The sequence below is a fragment of the Elaeis guineensis genome, chromosome 10, assembly GCF_000442705.2.
Source record: "Elaeis guineensis isolate ETL-2024a chromosome 10, EG11, whole genome shotgun sequence".
Taxonomy (NCBI): Eukaryota; Viridiplantae; Streptophyta; class Magnoliopsida; order Arecales; family Arecaceae; genus Elaeis; species Elaeis guineensis.
The window spans coordinates 343,752-364,174 of NC_026002.2; the positions used below are offsets into that span (position 1 = coordinate 343,752).

Sequence of the window (20,423 nt, forward strand, 5' to 3'; positions counted from 1 at the left end):
AAGGTTCGAGTTGAGTCGGTTGTAAAAGTTCCTCCTCCTCAATTAGATCACAAAATTTTTAAACTATCAAATTAATGATTATTAAATTGAATATTTCTCTGATCACGCAATGTTATAAAGTTAAAAGCAACCTGCCTCGAGAGAACATCATCCTTGTACTAACCCAAAACATTTTCTGACTTTGTAGCTTACTGGTTCAGTTTATCTTTCACACAAAAAAAAAAGGGGCAAAAAAAGACTGTAATTGCTTTATTGGCATCCCTTGACGGAGGCGCTTGCATTCCTAGCATCCAATCGTAATGGAATTTAGAGGTACTAACAAATAGCTTTTTAATATATCAATCACATACGACAGCACTCTACAACCCCCTAGCATCTGTTGTTCCAGTCATCACAAACTCCAACTCCACAATGACATAGGTTTTTGATCTTTAAAATAGTTCTCTCTCTTATAGTTCTGGTCTATGTTGTTTTTTTTTTTTTTTTTTTGATAAATATATAGGTCTATGTCGGTTAACTTGAGCCTCAGGCTCTATGTATTAGAGTTTGCGATGGTGACGTTACACCTTTTAGTTGGAGAGAGGAGGGGACATTTTTTTCGGTAAATATATGAGAAGGTGCCAAACTCATTATTTAGATTTTTATTTTTTAATTTTTTTTTAGTTTTTTACTATTATTGTTTAAACTAATAAGTGCATGTTGTAGATTCTCAATAATGTATTTCATCGACATCTAAAATTATATCATTCTGCATGATATCATAGCCATAAATTTTGAGATCGATAATTCGTAGGTCCGTATGTAAAAATTTATTGTGCGCTAATACAAGAAAATGGATTTTTATTTTTGTGATTCGATAGGTGGATGATCATGGTTGATTCTACTACCACTTCTCTCGTTAGGGTAGAAAATTGAAAAGTACAAATTATACTTATTGCAACTTCTGTATCAAGCCTTATTTCATTGGATAAGATTTAAGGAGGATCGATGGATGTGAAACCCGCACCAATGATTGGCCCAAAGCCCCACGAGGCATGCTTTAAAGCGGAGCCATCACATGGGGAGAGAAATTGCGGAGGCACCATGTGTCTCGCTTCGGAAGGCAAGAGAAGCAACGTTCTCGTGCGAAAGGAAGAAAAAATTAAATGAGAAAGAAGAAGAAGAAGAACCCATTCTTCATTCTTCCCCATCTTGACCCACCGGTCTCCATCATGCTCCGCTATTTCTCCCACATCGCAACCGGTGCTCCCTCACTCTCTATCTCGTTCTTTCTCTCTCTTTCTCTCACTTATATTTTCTCGCTCTGTCAATCCTATGCTCTCTATCTCCCTCTTTTGCCTCTTCTCCCTCCCATGATCAGATCCCTCTCCTCCTACGCATTTAGTCCCTCTCCTTCCATCACATTTGAGGCTTTTCAATAGTCTCCTTTTCCTCCTCACACTAGGAAAGCCTTTTGTCCCCTTCTCTTTGATTTCTTTTTCTTGAAAGAACTTTACAAAGGAGTTTGGCTTAGGGTGTTGTCATCTCCTTTCCCAAGTCGGCTAGCAGCCGGCGGCTGTGCCACAAGTGATGGCCAGGTGGAGGGCCGACTCCTATTTTCCACGTGTTTATATGGAATAAGAGTAGAAAAGTAAAGAAAAAAAAAATAAAGATGAAGATGAAGGAAGACTGGGAGGGCATAATCTATTGAAACAAAGCATGGCCCTTACCTTATTTCTGTTAGAGGAATTTTTCGAGAGTTTTATCAAATAGAGAAGTGTTTAAATTATAGTTTTGATAAACTTCAGATTTATTTAAATAATATGATAAAGATAAGATAAAAAAATTTGACTTACTAAGAATCTGGTTGGATTAGCTTGTTAAATTACGATGCAGATGAAGGAGAAAATCTAAAAGCATGTGATCATTATCTTAAGATAAATTTTCAATTCTTGTCTTAATATTTATCAGAAATTCTATCCTAAGATGTGATTAAAATATCCTCTTGGAGCACGATTATGAAAAGAATTGACAAATTTTCAAAATTTAGCAAATTAAACAAAAGTGAAAGAGTGTTTAAATACTAAAGAGATAAAGGAGGAAAGAGAGATGACTTCAGAAAAGGGATACGATTGCTGTTTTTTCCAATGTCCCATGCTATCCGAACTTGAAATCTTATACAGATTAGGAAAAGACATGAACACAAAGATGCTTTGACCAGTTGACCATGATGGAATATGTTCGATCAAAGAGAGATACATTCATCTAATCAAAATAAACATCGCTTTGACCGTTATGACAGCGATGATTTAAAATAATTAGTGATGTTTTTTGAAATAAAGTGATAAAAAATTGGAATAATAAAAAAAATAAAATCATCATATCATCATGTGCGGCATGGTGTGCATGTGTGAGCTGAGCGAGATAGCATACATGTGTGTAGTGTAAAATCTACTTTCCTCCTTGACCAAGCAGAGGTGGACAAGGAAGAAGGTAGATAAGCATCAAGAAGAGGTTGTTTCTTTCCAATGTGGGATTAAATCATAACAAAACTTTTAAAAAATCTTAGAGGGAAGGAAAATTTTTAGTTTTTCTTCCAACTTCCTAATAGTTTCTTCCCACCACTAGTCTATCCTATTTCTTCCTTTTCTGAAATTGAAAAAAAAAGTAACTATTGTAGAGACTAATAAACGTGTCGAAATCCTATGTAATGGAGTTATAGGGTTATAGGGATTTCCTATGATGGAATCAAAAGAAAGTAAATAATATAGGAAGAAAGAAAGAAAAGAGGAGTGATATTGTAGTGATAGCCAGTTCTATTGTAGAAACTATGAATAAGAAAATTTGAAATTTGAAATTTATAGAAAACTTTAGAATTATTTTGGAATTATGATCATAGCTTTAATTGGATTTGTTTGTTATTTACTTATTTTGGGTTAATTAGGTCTCAAAGAATCCTAATAAAATGATCTAGCACAAATTTGGTTGATATGTGCATGGTAAGTAACATTTATGACTTATAATATGATCTGAGTTAATTATATAAGTTGTTATCCTGGTTTCAAATAAATAAATAGAAAAATTTGTGATTATATGAGATCTGATTTATTGTATATTTCTGTTAATTAACTGTATGATCGTATCATCATCATAAATCAAGCACGCAGACCTATGTTACTGAACAATTAATTGCAATAATTCGACGTGAGATCATAAAAAAAAGAAGAAGTTTAGATATACATGATGTGGACTGCTGGTCATGGACTGAATCGTAATATCTTGGATTGCAGTCATGGACCAAATGATGACACTCTAGTTCGTCATTACAGGCTAAAACACAGATATCTTGATTTACCACCGCAGGCCAAAGAGCAGATATCTTGGTTCACCACCTTCAGTCGAAGCACGGATATCCTAAGATCGGTTGGTTGATGGGTTTCTCCGTATGAATGGCTAATCTTGATATAATTCAGAAGAAATCTGAACCATTGGGCCATAAAACCTATTTTGATCCATCTGACGACAGCGAGCGATCCATTTCACGATAGTGGGACCATCCTCTTTGACTTTATATACTTTTGTTGTATCATTTTTTTTTTTTTTTTTTAAGTTGAGGTTGGCAGATACTTTGTCCTACTCGTGACCAAAAATTCTTCCCTCCCCTCAGGGAGGGGGGAGGGGAACGCCTGTCTCTCCCCCGGGGAAGAGGATTCTCCCTCTCCCCAGGGGAGAGGGACGGGAGAGTGGATAGAGACTGATATATGTATTGGCAGTCCACCATCGATAGTGGTGGGAGATCGAGCTCGGCATGGCACACCGGAAAGGTTAGTGGAGTGGAGTTGATGCCTGTTGATCAGGCCAAATGAGCTCTCCAAGTTTAAACTTCTTATGAATTCCTTCTAACGTTATAATTCCAAGAATCAATATTGCACAATATATATATCAAGTATTCTCGTTCATTTTATCATTTCATACTCCTACACCATTAAATTCATATTAAGAAATGTATTGCTTCTATATATCAGAAAAACCCAACCTTCGAGGAGATCCCGTTAGTCCTGGCAACAGAATTCTCACGGGACCTGATGAGGAAGCCACTGTTAAGCGTCCAGCAACACCCTTGCCCGTTCCTGAAGTGAAACCTGGAGTGAAATCTGGAGCGCATAAGGCGCCCAAGTTAGATGGAAGCTCCACTGAAACAGAGGAGCTTCATATTGTCGACGAGTCAGATGGAAGTCGATGGATAATTCAAGACAAGACAGTAATCGATCTACTCAGAAGCTACAAGTCTGCCTCTGATGAGAAGACGAAGGATGATATAGTAAAACGTCTTCAGGTGATACAGAATTGATTGTTTACACGTTCAGTCCGTAAGACATTTCCCATTCCTCCTTTCCTTTGTACTTTTTTAGGAATTCATTTTTTATTTATTTATTTTAATTTGTGCGACTCACTTGCAGTCATATGTTGCTTCGCTGAGCAAAAAGAGTAACGCATGCCAAGCATCCAAGAACAGTTCAGACAAGTGTTCAAGCCATCAGTCTCCCATGTCAAATGCTGCATCTTTGTCAAAGATTATTGAGAAAATCCTGAATTTGAAAGTCGACGAAAGTCCTCAGGTGACAAAAAAAAAAAAGAAAAATTACTGTGATTTGTTGCATGGTTTATAAGACATTCTGCATTCCTTGATCTAAAAAAACAGAAAACAAATCATATTTTTTTTATTTTATTATTTTTTTTTTTTTTAATTTTGGAAGGTTTTTATGTCAAGCACCAAGATTCAGGCCAGCCAATCAGATAAGCAACTCCAACTCTCAAAGAATGCAGGCACAAAAGGTGATTTAGATGGGAATCGCATGGATGTGGATAAGAATTCAAGCCCTCAGCGGTCCATGCCAAGGTCTGTGCATTTGCCACGAGACGGTATATGACTGAACGAATAAACCTTTCGATAACCTTAAGGCTTTTAAGGCCAGGTATGATCAAGGCTCTTAACCCTTGTTCTCATAAGTTTTTCTAGCTAATGATGACATGTTTCATGGAACTAGTAGTGGCGATTTTTTCCTGGGGGGGCAAGAGATGGTCCCCTGCTTCATTTTTGGTGCTAACCTCTGTGACTGTTTGCCTCTTGATGCAGGGTCATATGAACCAACCACTGAAGTCAAGGGAAGGTTAATTAAGAGTCTTTGGAGTCATTTAATGTGTTGGTTAGACTTTCTTAGTAAGTTGTATCTTCGAAATGTAGAATGTGCCTCCTGTTTATTTTGTCTTGAATCATAAATAAAGTTCTTCTGACAAGTTAGCTGATGCTTTGAGCCATAAATACAGCTTGTTAAGTACCACTCTTTCTTATGAGTTTATTGGCTTTAATCTCTTACTGGAACACCATGCAGCTCATCCTTCCTTCTCTGAAGTTTTGAAAGAGTTGAATGATGGGAAAAATGGTGATTATATGCTCATGAATGGCTATCTTTTCGAGGGAAATCAATTTTGCGTACCGGAAGGTTCACTAAGTCTATTAACTTTTTTTTTTTTTTTTTGGAAGAAGCATGGGGAAGAATGATTCTTCCTCGTAATTTATTAAATTAGATTTGCAAACAACAAGATACAGAGGAGAGGAGAGGATAGTAGGTGGAAGAAAATCAGGGATGATTACATGGACCGAAATTACATGAGGAGTGAAGACAACAAGTCGGAGCCCACCTTATGGCTATCAAAGGAGCTGTCTGAGCAAAGATCACCCCACATTGAGAAGGAATGGAGTGCCCTGAACTGCACAGAGGAGGCAGAGGTCTTCCTTTGAGAAAAAATCCGACCGCTCCTTTCATGCCAAATGTGCGAGCCATAAAAAGCTGATCACATCTTCTTTTTTTTTTTTTGGGGTTACAAATATATATATATATATATATATATATATATATATATATATATGAGTTCTCACATGCTTTTTCCTCCATGAGGTCCAAAAGCTCAAAAGATTAAGAGGCAAGCTCCTAGCACTGAGACAAGATAGGATGGGACCCCACACTGCTCTAACTAAAGGGCATCCGATGAAGAGGTAGGAAACAAACTCCAAGCGACAACCACACAACAGGCAACCAGAGCTAATCCTCCATCCTCTCTTTGCCAAGTTCTCCCTTGTATGGAGCTTATTCTTCAGTGCCAACCATATAAAAGTCTTAACCTTATCAGGCACAAGAGCCATCCAGATGATTCTGTAGAAAGTCCCTCCCCAGTTGATAAATCAGTAGTAGGAGCCCACACTGAAAGTACCATCACTACAAGGCTTCCATACTGGCACATTAGGATTGGTGGAAGGACGGACTAAGGAAAGAAGATCCTGGAGTTGGTCTAGTTGAGCAGACTCAGCAAGAGACGGGTCCATGGACTCTAATGCTCTACGTTTCCAACATGAGGCTGTTAATAAATTAATATAAAAAAATAATCAAGGCTTGAGGCGCGTATTCTACACTTTTCTCGGACAATAAAAGAATAATTGTAATTCCAATATAGCATTTGATTGTACTGTCCTTTTTTGAATAATTTGAGATCTCAGTCCAAGCCAATTCAGCATGCAGAGCCTAAGAGTAGGATGGACATGCTAATATGCTATCAGCCTGTGAGTAGTTTTCATTTGCCCATGATTTCAAAGCCTTTTTTTTTTTTTATTCTTGACTGCAGTTCTCATCCACAAAAGAGAAGGTAATCTCAGGATTCCTGCAGTCAGAATTCAGTATGTCTTATGATCTGTAACTCAATTATTATTTTATCCACTCATTTGTTCATTCATTTGTTCGTCCATTCATTCGTTCGTTCATTCTTAAAGATTGAATCTGTAAACAGGGCAAACAGAGAAAAAAATTATCTTCTCATTTCACTAAATTGAAAAAACTGATAAAAGGATTTATATGTAAAGATAGGAAAAAAATGATCTTAAATTCAAAGATAAGAGAAAACATCTGACAAAATGCCAGCTGAATAACATATATAACAAATAGCTGGATAACAGCTTTTGATCCAGTTGGATAAGAAACTAGCTGGATAATAGCTGTGGCCCAGCTGGATAACAGCTAACAAACAGCTGGATAACAGCTTTTGATCCAGTTGGATAAGAAACCAGCTGGATAATAGCTGTGGCCCCAGCTGGATAACAGCTAACACATCTTCATCCCCCCCCTCAAGCTGGAGATCGGTGAAGATCAACCAGACCCAGCTTGGACAAGATGAATATAAAGACAGTAGCAGACAAAGGCTTAGTGAATACTTTTGCCAATTGAAGATGAGATGGAGTGTAAATAGTTTTAAGAAACCCACTGTTTATATGATCCCGAACAATATGACAATCTATGTCAATATGTTTTGTACATTCATAGAACGTTGGGTTGTTACTGATGTGAATGGCAGCTTAATTGTTGCAATGTAATGGAATATGAGTGTGGAGGAAAATCTGAAAATTTTGAAGAAAAAATGAAATCCACTTGATCTCACAAGTTGTGCCGGCCATGCTTCTGTATTCTGCCTCAACTGAAGAATGACTTACGGTCGTTTGTTTCTTTAATTTTCACGAGATAAGAGTAGAGCCCAAAAAAATACAAAATCTCGTGATTGATCTGCAGCTTGTTGGACATGCTGTCCAGTCAGCATCGCAATAAGCTTGAAGCTTGAAGGATGATGCTGCTGGAAAAAATAACTCCTTGGAAAGACATCCCCGTAAGTATTTGAGAACTTGAACAACAGCTTGCCAGTGAGGAATCCTTGGTGATTGAAAGAATTGACTGAGTTGTTGAACAGAGTACGTAATGTCTGGTCTGGTCAGACTTAAGTATAATAATTTTTCAACAATTTTTTGATATTTTTCTGGGTCTGGCATTAAATCTCCCGTATCCGGTGACAAACGAAGAGCTTTTGCCATAGGAAAAGGGGCAGGTTTAGCATTAGGAAGCCCAACGTCTTGCAGCATGCCAAGTATGTACTTATGTTGGCTGATAAATAAACCTTCTGATGATCGAGCAAGCTCAATACCCAGGAAGTATTTAGCATATCCCATGTCTTTAATGGTGAACTCCGCATCAAGAAACTTCTTAGTGGAGAGAATGGAATGCTCATTCGTACCAGTGATGAGGACGTCGTCAACATAAACAAAAAGAGCTTGAAAATCATCTCCAGAGGATTTGATGAATAAACAATGATCAGAAGATGACTGAGTGAAATCAAACTCCTTGAGTTTGCTTATAAACTGTTTGTTCCATTGACGCCCTGCTTGTTTCAACCCATAAAGAGATTTAATAAGCTTACACACTTGGCCATTGTATGTCTTTGTATTACCCTCTGGTGGTATCATATAAAGATCTTCGTCAATGAAATCATGAAGGTACGTATTATTGATATCAATCTGGTGAATGGGCCATTGTTTAGCTGAAGCAATGGCGAGAAAGATACGCACCGTAACTATTTTTACAACCGATGAAAAACTATCCACATAATCAATTCCTTCAATCTGGTTATAGTCCTTGGCTATCAGTCGGGCTTTGAATCTATCCGCTATACTGTCCAACTTGTACTTTATACGATATACCCACTTCGAAGCTATGGATCTTTTTTCTGCTGGAAGTTTAGTCAACTGCCATGTATTATCGCGCTTGAGAGCATCCAATTCTTGATTCATGGCTTGAACCCACTGGATATCATCCTTAGCTTGATGATAAAAAGATGGTTCTTTGACACTTGATACATTAGTAATAAAAGCAAGATAATCATGATTAAAGGTAAGAGCATAAATGAATTGATTATAGAAAAAGATGTACCTGCAGAACCATCTTGATTAGGAGGTAAAGCTATTGGCAAAGAATTGTCATGTGTAATTTGTGCTATAAAATATTGTAGCCAAGCTGGTTTTTAGACAGTCCTAGTACTTCTACGAAGAGGTGCAACAGGAGGTGCGATAGGTGGTGTAGGACATGACTCTTGATGAGGTGATGGGGGTGGATATTCAATTGGGATATTGGAAATAGGGGTGGAAAAATTATTTTATCTAGTGATAGGTATGATGGGTATAGAAATTGTGGATGAAGAAGATTGACTAGATGATGAAATTAAAGTCTCACTTTTATAAGGAAAAATAGACTCGTGAAAGACTATATCTCTTGACACAAACACTGAGTGTGAATTGATATTATAGACTTTATATGCTTTGTGTCCAGATGCATATCCAAGAAACAGATATTTTGTAGCTCGTGGTTCAAATTTTATTTTGTGTGGCTTAGTGTTGGTGGCAAAACATAAACAATCAAAAACTCTAAGGTGTCAATAATCTGATAATTTGTGATACAAAACTTCGAAGGGTGTTTTTCAATTTAAAACTGTGGTAAGTAATCTATTTATTAAGTAGATAGCTGTAAGTATGGCCTCACCTTAAAATTGTTTAGGGAGATGGGAGTGAAATAAGAGTGCTCGAGCTACCTGCAACATATGCTTGTGCTTCCTCTCAACTACCCCATTTTGTTGAGGTGTGTAAGGACAAGATTTTTGATGAAGGATCCTTGGTCTTGGAACATAGATCGACAAGAGACATTGATGAATTCCGAGCCACTATCCGTGCGAATAAATTGCACTCATTTTTGGAATTGTGTTTCTATTAAATTCAAAAACATAGTGAGGTGAGATAGAGTTTGGATTTTATCTCTCATTAGGTAAGCCCAAGTTGTTCTACTAAAGTCATCTACAATGGTTAAAATAAATCCTGGTCTAGTGATTGTATGAATATGATATAGGCCCCATAAGTCTACATGTATCAATTCAAACATAGTTTTACTAGAAATTGTACTGATTGAAAAAGGTAAATGCTGCTGTTTTAACAAAGGACAAACTTCACAAAGTAAAGAATCTATAATAGAAATATTGATATTTGGAATTTTGAGCAATGCAGACTTGGATACATGACATAAAAGTTCATGCCACAGAGTACAAGAGGTTGTGACAGACTGAACATTATTACAATTTTTATGAAAAACATATTGTAAAGGAGTGTGTGTGAATGATGATGAATCAAGCTTGTATAAATCAGCATGTTCCTTTCCAATAGCAATTATCTCCTTAGTCCAATGGTCTTGCAAAGTACAATGAGAATGAGAGAAATAAACCATGGTGTTAGTAGATTGTAAAAGTTTACTGACTGAAAGAAGATTATACTTGAAAGAAGGCACATACAACACATCTGTGAGAGTTACTTTTGGGTGTAAAGAAATAGTACCTATAGATGTGACATTCTATTTAGTCTCATTAGGTAAATATACGGGTGAGGGGTTAGGTGGTTTATATGTTGGAGAAAACATTTGTATATTTGAGCATATGTGGCTGGTTGCACCTGTATCAACTATCCAAGTACCAATATTCTCATCACCTTTGCTAAGAAGACACCGATGAGGTTCATTATCTGCAAAATTCGAATAATTGGTAGTGTTTGGTTCCACAGTCATCTTCTCTTTCATATATTTTGTTATTTCTTGCTGAATTACAGTGGACAGATTAGTGCTCCAATCACTTGGCTGAGATGAAGGATTGAGTGAATCATCATCTATGGGAGTTTCATGAACTCGAGCTGTGTATGTCTGATTCTTGTTGCTGTTAGAATTTTGACTTTTTTGAATATTAATCTTTTTCATACCTTCAACTTTATAATTTAATTCTTTAACCATCATTGCTCCAGCATGATCCATCGAATCTGAAGCTGAGAGAACCTCACACTGCTTTTCAACACGAAGCACCATAGAATACGCCTTGTTCACAGCGGGTAATGGATCAAGTAGTAAGATGTGGTTGTAGACATGATCATAGCTATCATTCAAATCCATAAGAAATTGTATCAACCTATCTTCATTCTCAATACTTGCAATAGTTTTTGCAGCCCCACACGTACAGATCGAAAATTTCTCAAGCAAGATAACTCATCCCAAAGCTTTTTCTACTTTGTAAAATATACCATCACTGACATATTTCTTTGAGAGAACGATTTAATTTCTCGTCTAATTTGATAAAGCAATGGGCCGTTGCTTTCACTAAATCTCTGTTCAAGTTCATTCCAGAGTTCACATGCAGTAGTTACATAGAGAAATGCCTCTACTAGATCTTTAGAGATGGAGTTCAAAATCCATGCCAGCACCATGCTATCGACTCGTTGCCATTTCTCAAACAATAGAGATTCAGCATCAGGCATAACACATTTTTCGTTAATAAAGTCAAGTTTATCCTTAGCCTTGAGTGCAATCTTCATCGATTAACTCCATGACAAGTAATTCAATCTAGTTAATGGAGCGCTTACCAGGAGCATGTCTGGATGATCAGAATTCTGAAGATTGTAAGAATCACCGATAGGAACTCCATCGATCTGAATGTCAGATTGAGTTTCCTCTTCTATGATTTCTTAATCATCACAAAGGCCACAATGATCGTGGCTCTGATACCATGTAAATAGGGCAAACAGAGAAAAAAATTATCTTCTCATTTCTCTGAATTGAAAAAACTGATAAAAGGGTTTATATATACAGATGGAAAAAAAATGATCTTAAATTCAAAAACAAGAGAAGACATCTGACAAAATACCAGCTGGATAACATATATAACAAACCAGCTGTATAACAGCTTTGGCCTAGTTGGATAATAGCTTTTGGCCTAGCTAGATAAGAAACTAGCTGGATAATAGCTTTGGCCTAGCTCGATAACAGTTAACACGTCTTCAGAATCGCTTCAATTTTACACCAGAAACTTCAAACCTATTAGACGATCAGAGCAACTTGTGGGAATTGATACAAGATAGAAACAGTAATTGAATATTGAGGTGCCAACATTTTGTGAGTTAGGAAATTATTTTTGCATATTAAGAGCCTGTTTGGATAATCCTTTGCAATCTAATAGGATTCATTATAACACAAGCCAAGTAAGGCTCATTTCATAGTATTCACAAGATTTTTTTAAGGTAGACCGGTCTGAATCCCACCGGAAGAGAAAAATGATCTTATCAGATGTTTTTCTTCCACCCCGCAGTAATGGATTTAAAGAGGTCCAATTGACATAGGTTCGATCAGGCCTCATATTTGATAATATATGCACATTATTTCGAAAATATGTGTTGGATGGAGCAGGCCTACTCTTACAGGATTTTTAGCCCACTTCCACAGTAATATCCAAACAGGCCATTATAAATGTCAAAATCCTTTTTTTTAATTTCGGGCCATACTAAATTTGCCTACCATCAATTTATCTATGATGCTACTCTTCACCTTTCTCTGGTATGTTTATTTACAGATAGTTTCTATCATGCATCATTATTACATTTTCATCCCTGTTACAGTATAAGAGCCTTTTGTTGATGCACCCTTCTAGAAGATATGTATAAATAACTCAAAAAGTTCGCGAACGTCAGGATGGCCGAGTGGTCTAAGGCGCCAGACTCAAGTTCTGGTCCTCTTGAGAGGGCGTGGGTTCAAATCCCACTTCTGACAAAAATTGTATAGAAAAATGTTTTTGAGTTTTCTCAAAATAATTCTGTTACTAAAATTTGAAACTTTATTTGTTGGTTTCATTTGTCAAAAATTGCCCAAAATTTGAAACTTTATTTGTTGTTTTCATTTGTTAAGTTATATATTCGATCATGGTTGTTTAAACAAAGTCCGACTTTGAATAATACATTTGAGCTTTCTAAAGCATTTTATAACTAAAATATTAAATTTTGTTCATTATTTTTTTCATTAAATTTAAAATTTTTTAATTTTTATTTATTATTACTTAAAATTTTTATTTTTATTCACCATTTTCTTTCCTTAAAATTGTATACTCCTTTACATGTGTGTAAATAAAAGCCTCCTTCTTGCTTTTCCTTAAAAAGTAAATTATTTTTTTGAAATTCTATTAGAACAATGCATAATGAGCCAAATAATATCACTGAGTTTTTGAACCATTCTAGATGATCATAAATAATATTTTTTAGGAAAAAGGGAATTAACTAAATATATTTCTAAGTTTTGTTTTTAATTTCATACCTAATATTTGAAATTTTACTCAATATTTTGTTTATTATTTTACAAATTTTATTCACTATTTTTATTTTTAAAATTAAAAGTTTTGTTCATTGTTTTTCTATTTTAAAATTATATAAGGTTTCTTGTATATAAAGTAGCACTAAAAATAATACTTTTGAGTTTTTCACTAAATCAATGTATAACTAAAACTGCAATTTTATTTGTTGATCTACTTTATTAAATTAAAAATTTTACCAATTTTATTCATACTTTATTTTTAGAAAATTTCTAATTTTTATTTAACATTTTTCCTTTAAAATTATATACTCTTTTATATATATTTAAATAAAGTTCCACTTCTTTCTTTTTCTTAAAGATTAAATCATTTCTTTAAAATTCTATCAAAGCAATGTATTATGAGTGAAATAATATATTTAGGTTTTAAAATTTTTTATATGATCAAAAATTTAAATTCTATGCAGAATTCTATTCATAATTGATTTTGAAATCCTATATCTGAAAGGGTTTTTTTACTTAAAAAGAAGGGAATGGGTTGAGTATCACTTCTGGGTTTTCTAAATAATTCTAAAACCAAAATTTGAAATTTAGTTCATTATCTTCTTTCATTTAATTTAAAAATTTGCAAATTTTATTCACTATTTTTAAAAAGTTTTAATTTTATTCATCAATTTTTCTTTTTTAACGCTACAGTGCTTTCATGTCTTCTTAAACAAAGTCCTGGTACGAAGAATATTTTTGGATTTTTAATCAATTAAAAATTAAAATTTTAGTCCTTGTTTTCTTTTATTAGTTCAAAATTTTACAAATTTTATTCGCTATTTTTTAAGACATTTGAATTTTATTTGTTGTTTTATTGTTTACAATCACACACATTTTCATGTCTATTTAAACAAAATCCCACTTCTTAACTTTTCTTGAAAAATAAATCATTTCTTTGAAAATCTATCAAAAAATGCAGAATGAGTGAGATAATTTTGAGTGGTTTTTAAATTGTTTCTTTGATTAGAAATTAAAATTCTAGTCACTATTTTTTATTTGTCAATTTATAAGCAACTTCTTATTAGTTTTAGTAATGTTAGAATCTTAGTCCCTAACCATCTTTCTAAAAGATAATTATCTGATAGAAGATGAGATTTATTAGCCTTTATCCATAAGACACAGAACTCCGTATCTATATATACTATAGGTTGGCCTGAGGAGCTTTGCATCGAGCCTGATCTACTTCAAGTAAAATCAAGCCTCGGTGGCAAGTTGAGTGGTTAATCTCTATTTAATTCATCAACCGGGGGACGAGCCGACTTCCCATAAGGATCTACCCTCTAAGGATCGATAGTCACATCACTAGTCACATAAAACTCCATCTGGGGGCTCCGAAGGATTCACGTTGGAATATAACGATAAATTTTGCATGAAAATAACATGAGTCAAGTAAAATATAATAAATAGTTTCAACCTGTTAAAGATTATGAATTTTTGATCCTACATAGCACTGGGTGTTTGCTTAGGAGGTGCAGGTAACGTTAGCAGGTGTTGGACTTCTTTCCAGGTGGGAACTATCTAGGGGTGGCAAAGTCTAACCTACACTGGCCAAGCCGTGTGAAACCCGCTTGAAATAAACGGGTTCGAGGGGGGCATTTTGTAAGTCTAACAAAAAAGTCTAGGTCAACCCAAAATCAACTTGATTATAAATGAGTAGGTTTGGACTCAGCCCAAAGACTTGATTGGTCACCCAGTATGAGCTAAATGGTAATCAATCGGCTCCCATATCTTATGTTCTTGATAATTCTCTAGTTTTTCCGATTTACCAAACAAAGAGATTATATAGCGGGATGGATAGGGAGGCATTGGGAATATGGGATTTTGGAGTATGGGGCTTAGCATTTTGATTAATCTTATTTTTAATTAGTTTTTTTATTGTTATTGCTGCTCCTCTCTTCCCCCCCTGAGATGGGATGGTGAAAGAGGACGGATCTAAGATGATGCGCCAGTGTGTTATCGGCACCTGACCAAAAAAAGATCAGTTGTAGTAGGTTTTTACTGCCTTGACCATTAAAAAACTTCGCCTTTGGAATGGTACCTTCTTGGGAAAGGGAGTAGTAACTAGGAAACTATAGTAATGACTACGAGCTGAAGGATACCTAAAGACAAACATACAGGTGGAAGAAAAAATATAGTGCTGGCGATTTAATTTGTGAAAGGTCACTTTCATAACTAAGACTTAATACTTATGCATCTCATTTTTTACTGCTAAATATCTATCTTCTTCCGATATTGGCACATCTTTTTAGTGTTACCATTACTTTATCTACTTTCTTTTGATGGCTGCAGCAGCCGATTCTACTCCACTTTTTACTTCCTGATCTTTCAACAACTATTTCCACTTCTCATATGTTGCTTTCAAGATTTCATCCTATATTAGGCTGATGTCTAGCATAAGTCATGACCGGCATTTAAGTCAATATTTAGTCTCTCAATTAAGTCAGATTCAAATTCAGCATATACTTGTGACCTCTCTGGAACTCGGCCTAGTTCAACCCACTCCCATAGATATTGCTTCTTCCATCTTGATCAACGCTATGTGGTAACTCGATCAACCTATCTAGTTTATCCCTATTTCCTCCTCCAACTATTTTTGCTGCCCTTGGACTTGATCATATAATATAGTTTAAGTCGATCTCTATCACGGTGTGAGCTATCTTATCTAATATATCCTGTCAGTAACCTCCACAATCATCCTGTAAAATTAAATTATACACTCAGTAAACATTTCATTATTAAGATTAGAGCTCATTAAACTTAGCTTTTGGCACCACAATGTGTCTACTAACTAACTAGCCTTTAGGCCACCATTACAGATTAGGATATGTTGAGAAAACATTTAAATATCCTAAATTTTGTAAGTTTGTTGTGATTACAATGATATATTTGAGATGAAATTAAATTTTATTGTTGATGATATCTGTGTACCATGTTTTGTTTTATCTCTTAATTATATGCAAGTAAAAGCTTGAATGGAATGGTAGATGGGTATGGGATTATGTAAACTAAATAGATCAGTTATGGATTTACATTTTCCAACCTAATTATAAATGAGTCTAGTATGGGCTGAGGGTTGTTGACCCAAATCCTGCTGGGCACGACCCATTGCCTGATCCCCTAGTGTTGTCCTAGGCCGTTCAGCCCATTTCCTACATTGTGATGATATGGTTCGTCTATCGGTTTGATAGGCTTGCCTATTCAAAAAGCAAGAATGATTAGTAAAAATTATTAATGTTTACTATATGATTAGTAGACTCAATGTTTCATTCCTTTAAATTGATCGAAATATATATATTTTTTTTTTTTATTTCTATAGTTTTTCTTGTGAGTTCAGTAGCAAGGGGGAAAATAAATAATGGGCCAAGAAGGACCATCAAGAGACCCCAACGACATAGGCTACGTAGGTATTTATTATTAGAATATTTCCTCTATGTGGTCCAAATCATCACCTATTAAGAAACTCCTTTGAACTTTAATTTAAATAAATCATATACCAACTTAAAGGATTCCTAATCAAGTTAGGATACTATTTTCGGTATTTACATCACATCCAAATCGATAAATAGGATCCAAATGCCGATACAACAAGGAAGGTACGGGCAAGTGATTGTAGTTTACGTTGAGGAGGACGAGAGTCATTGACCTAAGATATGGCTTTTTATAAAGTGGAAGCCAAGGAGTAGCTAACCAGTAGTAACTTAGTATGTGGATGAATGGTAGTTCCATTTAGAATATGAAAGTAATTGAAGGAAGGTGATTATCATGCATAGTGGCATGGTGTAAACCAACAAGCATCAAGATTGAGTAATTAAATCTATTTTATCACTACTTAGAATGTAGGAGTGGTATAACTACTCAAAATGGAATAGAAGAGGTAAGATAACTACTGTGCATGATAATAATGGCCTATGTGGTGAATAAACATCAAAAATTAGGTTATGGCATCTATCCTAGTAGTTAATGAAAACTATTTATAAATATCAAATTGTAATCTCAAGAGAAGAACCCTCCTGCCAATCAAACAATCCATTGTTATCTTATCTTTATTTTCAATTTATTGTTTTTTTTTTTTTGAATTTTCAACATCTAGTTACTAGTTCAACTCTTGGTTATCTATAGATGTAGCGTTGGCTCATAGCTCCCACTACACTCGACCTCCTCCTTTGGATAGATAATATTATAGTGGCCAAAATTTTTGAAGGTCAAAATGATCTATGCTATTGTTTTAACCTCAACTTCTTTCTAACTATTTAATTTCTGTGGCATGCCTTATAGAGCTTGATAAGAAATGATCAAACCTTATCCATATCCCATGGTGCAAAATTTTTTCGAGAATAGATAGTCCTATATGATTAAAATATTGATAACAACTATAAATATAAGACCTAGATTTCTCTTTCCCCTCGCCAAAAAGTAGCCCTAAAAGATGATTCCCCATAATTAGGGATGAAAGTGGGATGGATATTATTCATCTGGATCCATTTTTGTATCCAAATCAATTCGGATATAGATAAAAATTTAAGAATCTGACTAATATCTATATTCATATCCGTCAAAGAAAAATAAATATAAATATGGATAGACAACTATCCCACCTGTATCCAAACATTCGAATATACATGTAATCCTATATAATTTTATATAGTACTTATTAATTTTTAAGAAAAATATACAACTATATAAATATATTATTAATTTGATTTATTATTTATTTAATAATATTTTTTATATGTGGTCATAAAATTTAATTATCTAAATAATATTTTTTATTATATTCATACTTTTGATATCCGAATTGTATCCATATATCTATTTAAAATAAATATGAATATAAATTTTTATATTTAAATAATATTTATATTTATATTTATCAAATAAAATAAATATAAATATAGATACAATGGTATCAAATCCGCATCCATTTTAGTCCTACGGCCATAATCCCATGAGGACAGTCGGGGGAGTAAATTGAGAGCCCTTTTCCTAAGTAATATAAAAAAAATTTAATTATTAAAATAATTTAAGTTTGAATTTATTTACCGATTTGATGCAGAAATGATAAAACGTCATTTTGAATGGTGTTTTATCGTGCCACGTCACCCTCCCATTCCCCCCCATTTTCCACGTGGACTAGACGGGAAAAAAAAAAATAAAAACGCCATTTGGAATGGCGTTTTTAAAAATGCCATTCCAAATGGCGCTTTTAAAAACATCATATCATTTGGCACTTTTAATTATTCCCCCCCAAAAAAAAAAAAAAAAAAATAGTAAAAAAATTAAAATTAAAATTTTAAATTTATAAAAAAATAAAAATTATAATTTTGATAAAAAAAATTATCATTTCAAATTAGTATCCTCATTTCAAATTATCTTTTAAAAAAGTTAAAAAAAATAATTATAAAAAAATTAAAAATATCATAAAAAAGTATTGAAAAGAAATAGAAATTATAATTCAAAATGTTAAGAAAATAAAAATTTTAATTTTAATTCAAATAAAAATCATCATTTCAAATTACAATCTCCTTTTGAAATTAATTTTTTTAAAAAAATATCATAAAAAAATTTAAAAATTATTAAAAAAATAAGAAAAAAATAAAAATTATAATTTTGAATAAATTTTTAAAAATAAAAATTTTAATTTTAATTAAAATAAAAAATAAATTTAAATTATTTTTTCATTTAAAATTAATTTTTTTAAAAAAATATGTAAAAAAATATCTAAAAAATCTTAAAAATTTTAAAAAATAAAGAATACCATAAAAAAATGAGAAAAAAATAGAAAAAAAATAAAAATTATAATTTTGAATATAAAGAAATAAAAATTTTAATTTTAATTCAAATAAAAATTATCATTTCAAATTACTTTTCCCATTTCAAAATATCTTTTTAAAAAAATATCTGAAAAATTTTGTTGAAAAAAAAATAAAAATATCATAAAAAAATTTAAAAGAAATATAAATTATAATTCTAAATTTTAAGAAAATAAAAGAAATATAATTCTAAATTTTAGAATTATAATTTATATTTCTTTAAAATTCTTTTTTTATGGTATTTTTATTTTTTTTCAACAAATTTTTTTAGATATTTTTTTAAAAAGATATTTTGAAATGGAGAAAGTAATTTGAAATGATAGTTTTTATTTGAATTAAAATTAAAATTTTTATTTCTTTATATTCAAAATTATAATTTTTATTTTTTTTGATTTCTTTCTCATTTTTTTTATGGTATTCTTTATTTTTTAAAAGTTTTAGATTTTTTTAAATATTTTTTTTTACATATTTTTTTAAAAAAATTAATTTTAAATGAAGAAAAAAATTTAAATTTATTTTTTATTTTAGTTAAAATTAAAATTTTTATTTTTAAAATTTTATTCAAAATTATAATTTTTATTTTTTTTCTTATTTTTTAAATATTTTTTTAATTTTTTTATGATATTTTTTTAAAAAAATTAATTTCAAAAAGAGATTGTAATTTGAAATGATGATTTTTATTTGAATTAAAATTAAAATTTTTATTTTCTTAACATTTTGAATTATAATTTTTATTTCTTTTCAATATTTTTTTATGATATTTTTAATTTTTTTATAATTTTTTTTTATAATTTTTTTTAAAAGATAATTTGAAATGGGGATACTAATTTGAAATGATAATTTTTATTTTTATCAAAATTATAATTTTTATTTTTTTATAAATTTAAAATTTTAATTTTAATTTTTTTATCATTTTTTTTTGGAATAATTAAAAGCGTGAGGTGATATGGCGTTTTTAAAAATGCCGTTTGGAATGACGTTTTTAGAAATGTCATTCTATTTTTCTTTCCTCGTCTACTCTACATGGAAAATGGAGAGAATGGGGGGTGATGTGGCATGATAAAATGCCATTCAAAATGATATTTTATCATTTCTGCATCAAATCGATAAATAAATTTAAATTTAAATTATTTTGATGATTAATTTTTTTTTTATGTTACTTAGAAAAAAGGCTCAGTAAATTGAGGACCAAATCATCCGACAATCTCGAGTAGACCGTGCATTTATCTTTACTTCGGTATGCATGGGATGAGGATGAATACGTCAACATCAATTCATAGAGCAAGGTGCATCCTCAAACCTATTGACTCATCACTTGTGATGATTACTTTATTACTGATTCTACATACAAGTTAGTACTCTGCATAAAAGATCTTGTAATGAAGAGGATGATAATTGCATTAAAGAACAGGACTGGCTTCGGCTAGAAGACACATCGTGGTTCATAGCACAATGCATGTTAAGACCTATGCTATTTAGGTAGACCTAAATTGTGTTGAACTAATTTACTAACCCTTGAAACCTTAGAGAAAATTGGATTTTAACCAAGGTCTCTAATGCA

At 32.7% G+C, this 20,423-nt stretch overlaps 1 protein-coding gene and 1 non-coding gene across 4 annotated transcripts; both read left to right on the forward strand.

Moving 5' to 3' along the window:
* Positions 1–3,603: 3,603 nt before the first annotated feature.
* On the forward strand, positions 3,604–5,286 carry LOC140852121 (uncharacterized). Of its 3 annotated transcripts, none has more exons than XM_073245031.1 (5): positions 3,604–3,803; positions 4,005–4,315; positions 4,440–4,598; positions 4,737–4,955; positions 5,117–5,286. In XM_073245031.1, the coding sequence occupies exons 1-4, from the start codon at positions 3,788–3,790 to the stop codon at positions 4,908–4,910; spliced, it is 660 nt and encodes a 219-aa protein (XP_073101132.1). In that variant the 5' UTR covers positions 3,604–3,787; the 3' UTR covers positions 4,911–4,955; positions 5,117–5,286. The 3 variants fall into 3 exon arrangements, with proteins under 3 accessions (XP_073101132.1, XP_073101133.1, XP_073101134.1); XM_073245032.1 differs by having other exon boundaries at positions 4,758–4,955; XM_073245033.1 differs by lacking the exon at positions 5,117–5,286 and having other exon boundaries at positions 4,751–4,888.
* Positions 5,287–12,392: 7,106 nt separating this feature from the next.
* On the forward strand, positions 12,393–12,476 carry TRNAL-CAA (transfer RNA leucine (anticodon CAA)). The gene has a single exon. It is a non-coding gene; the product is annotated as a tRNA-Leu (tRNA).
* The last annotated feature ends 7,947 nt before the right edge of the window (positions 12,477–20,423 follow it).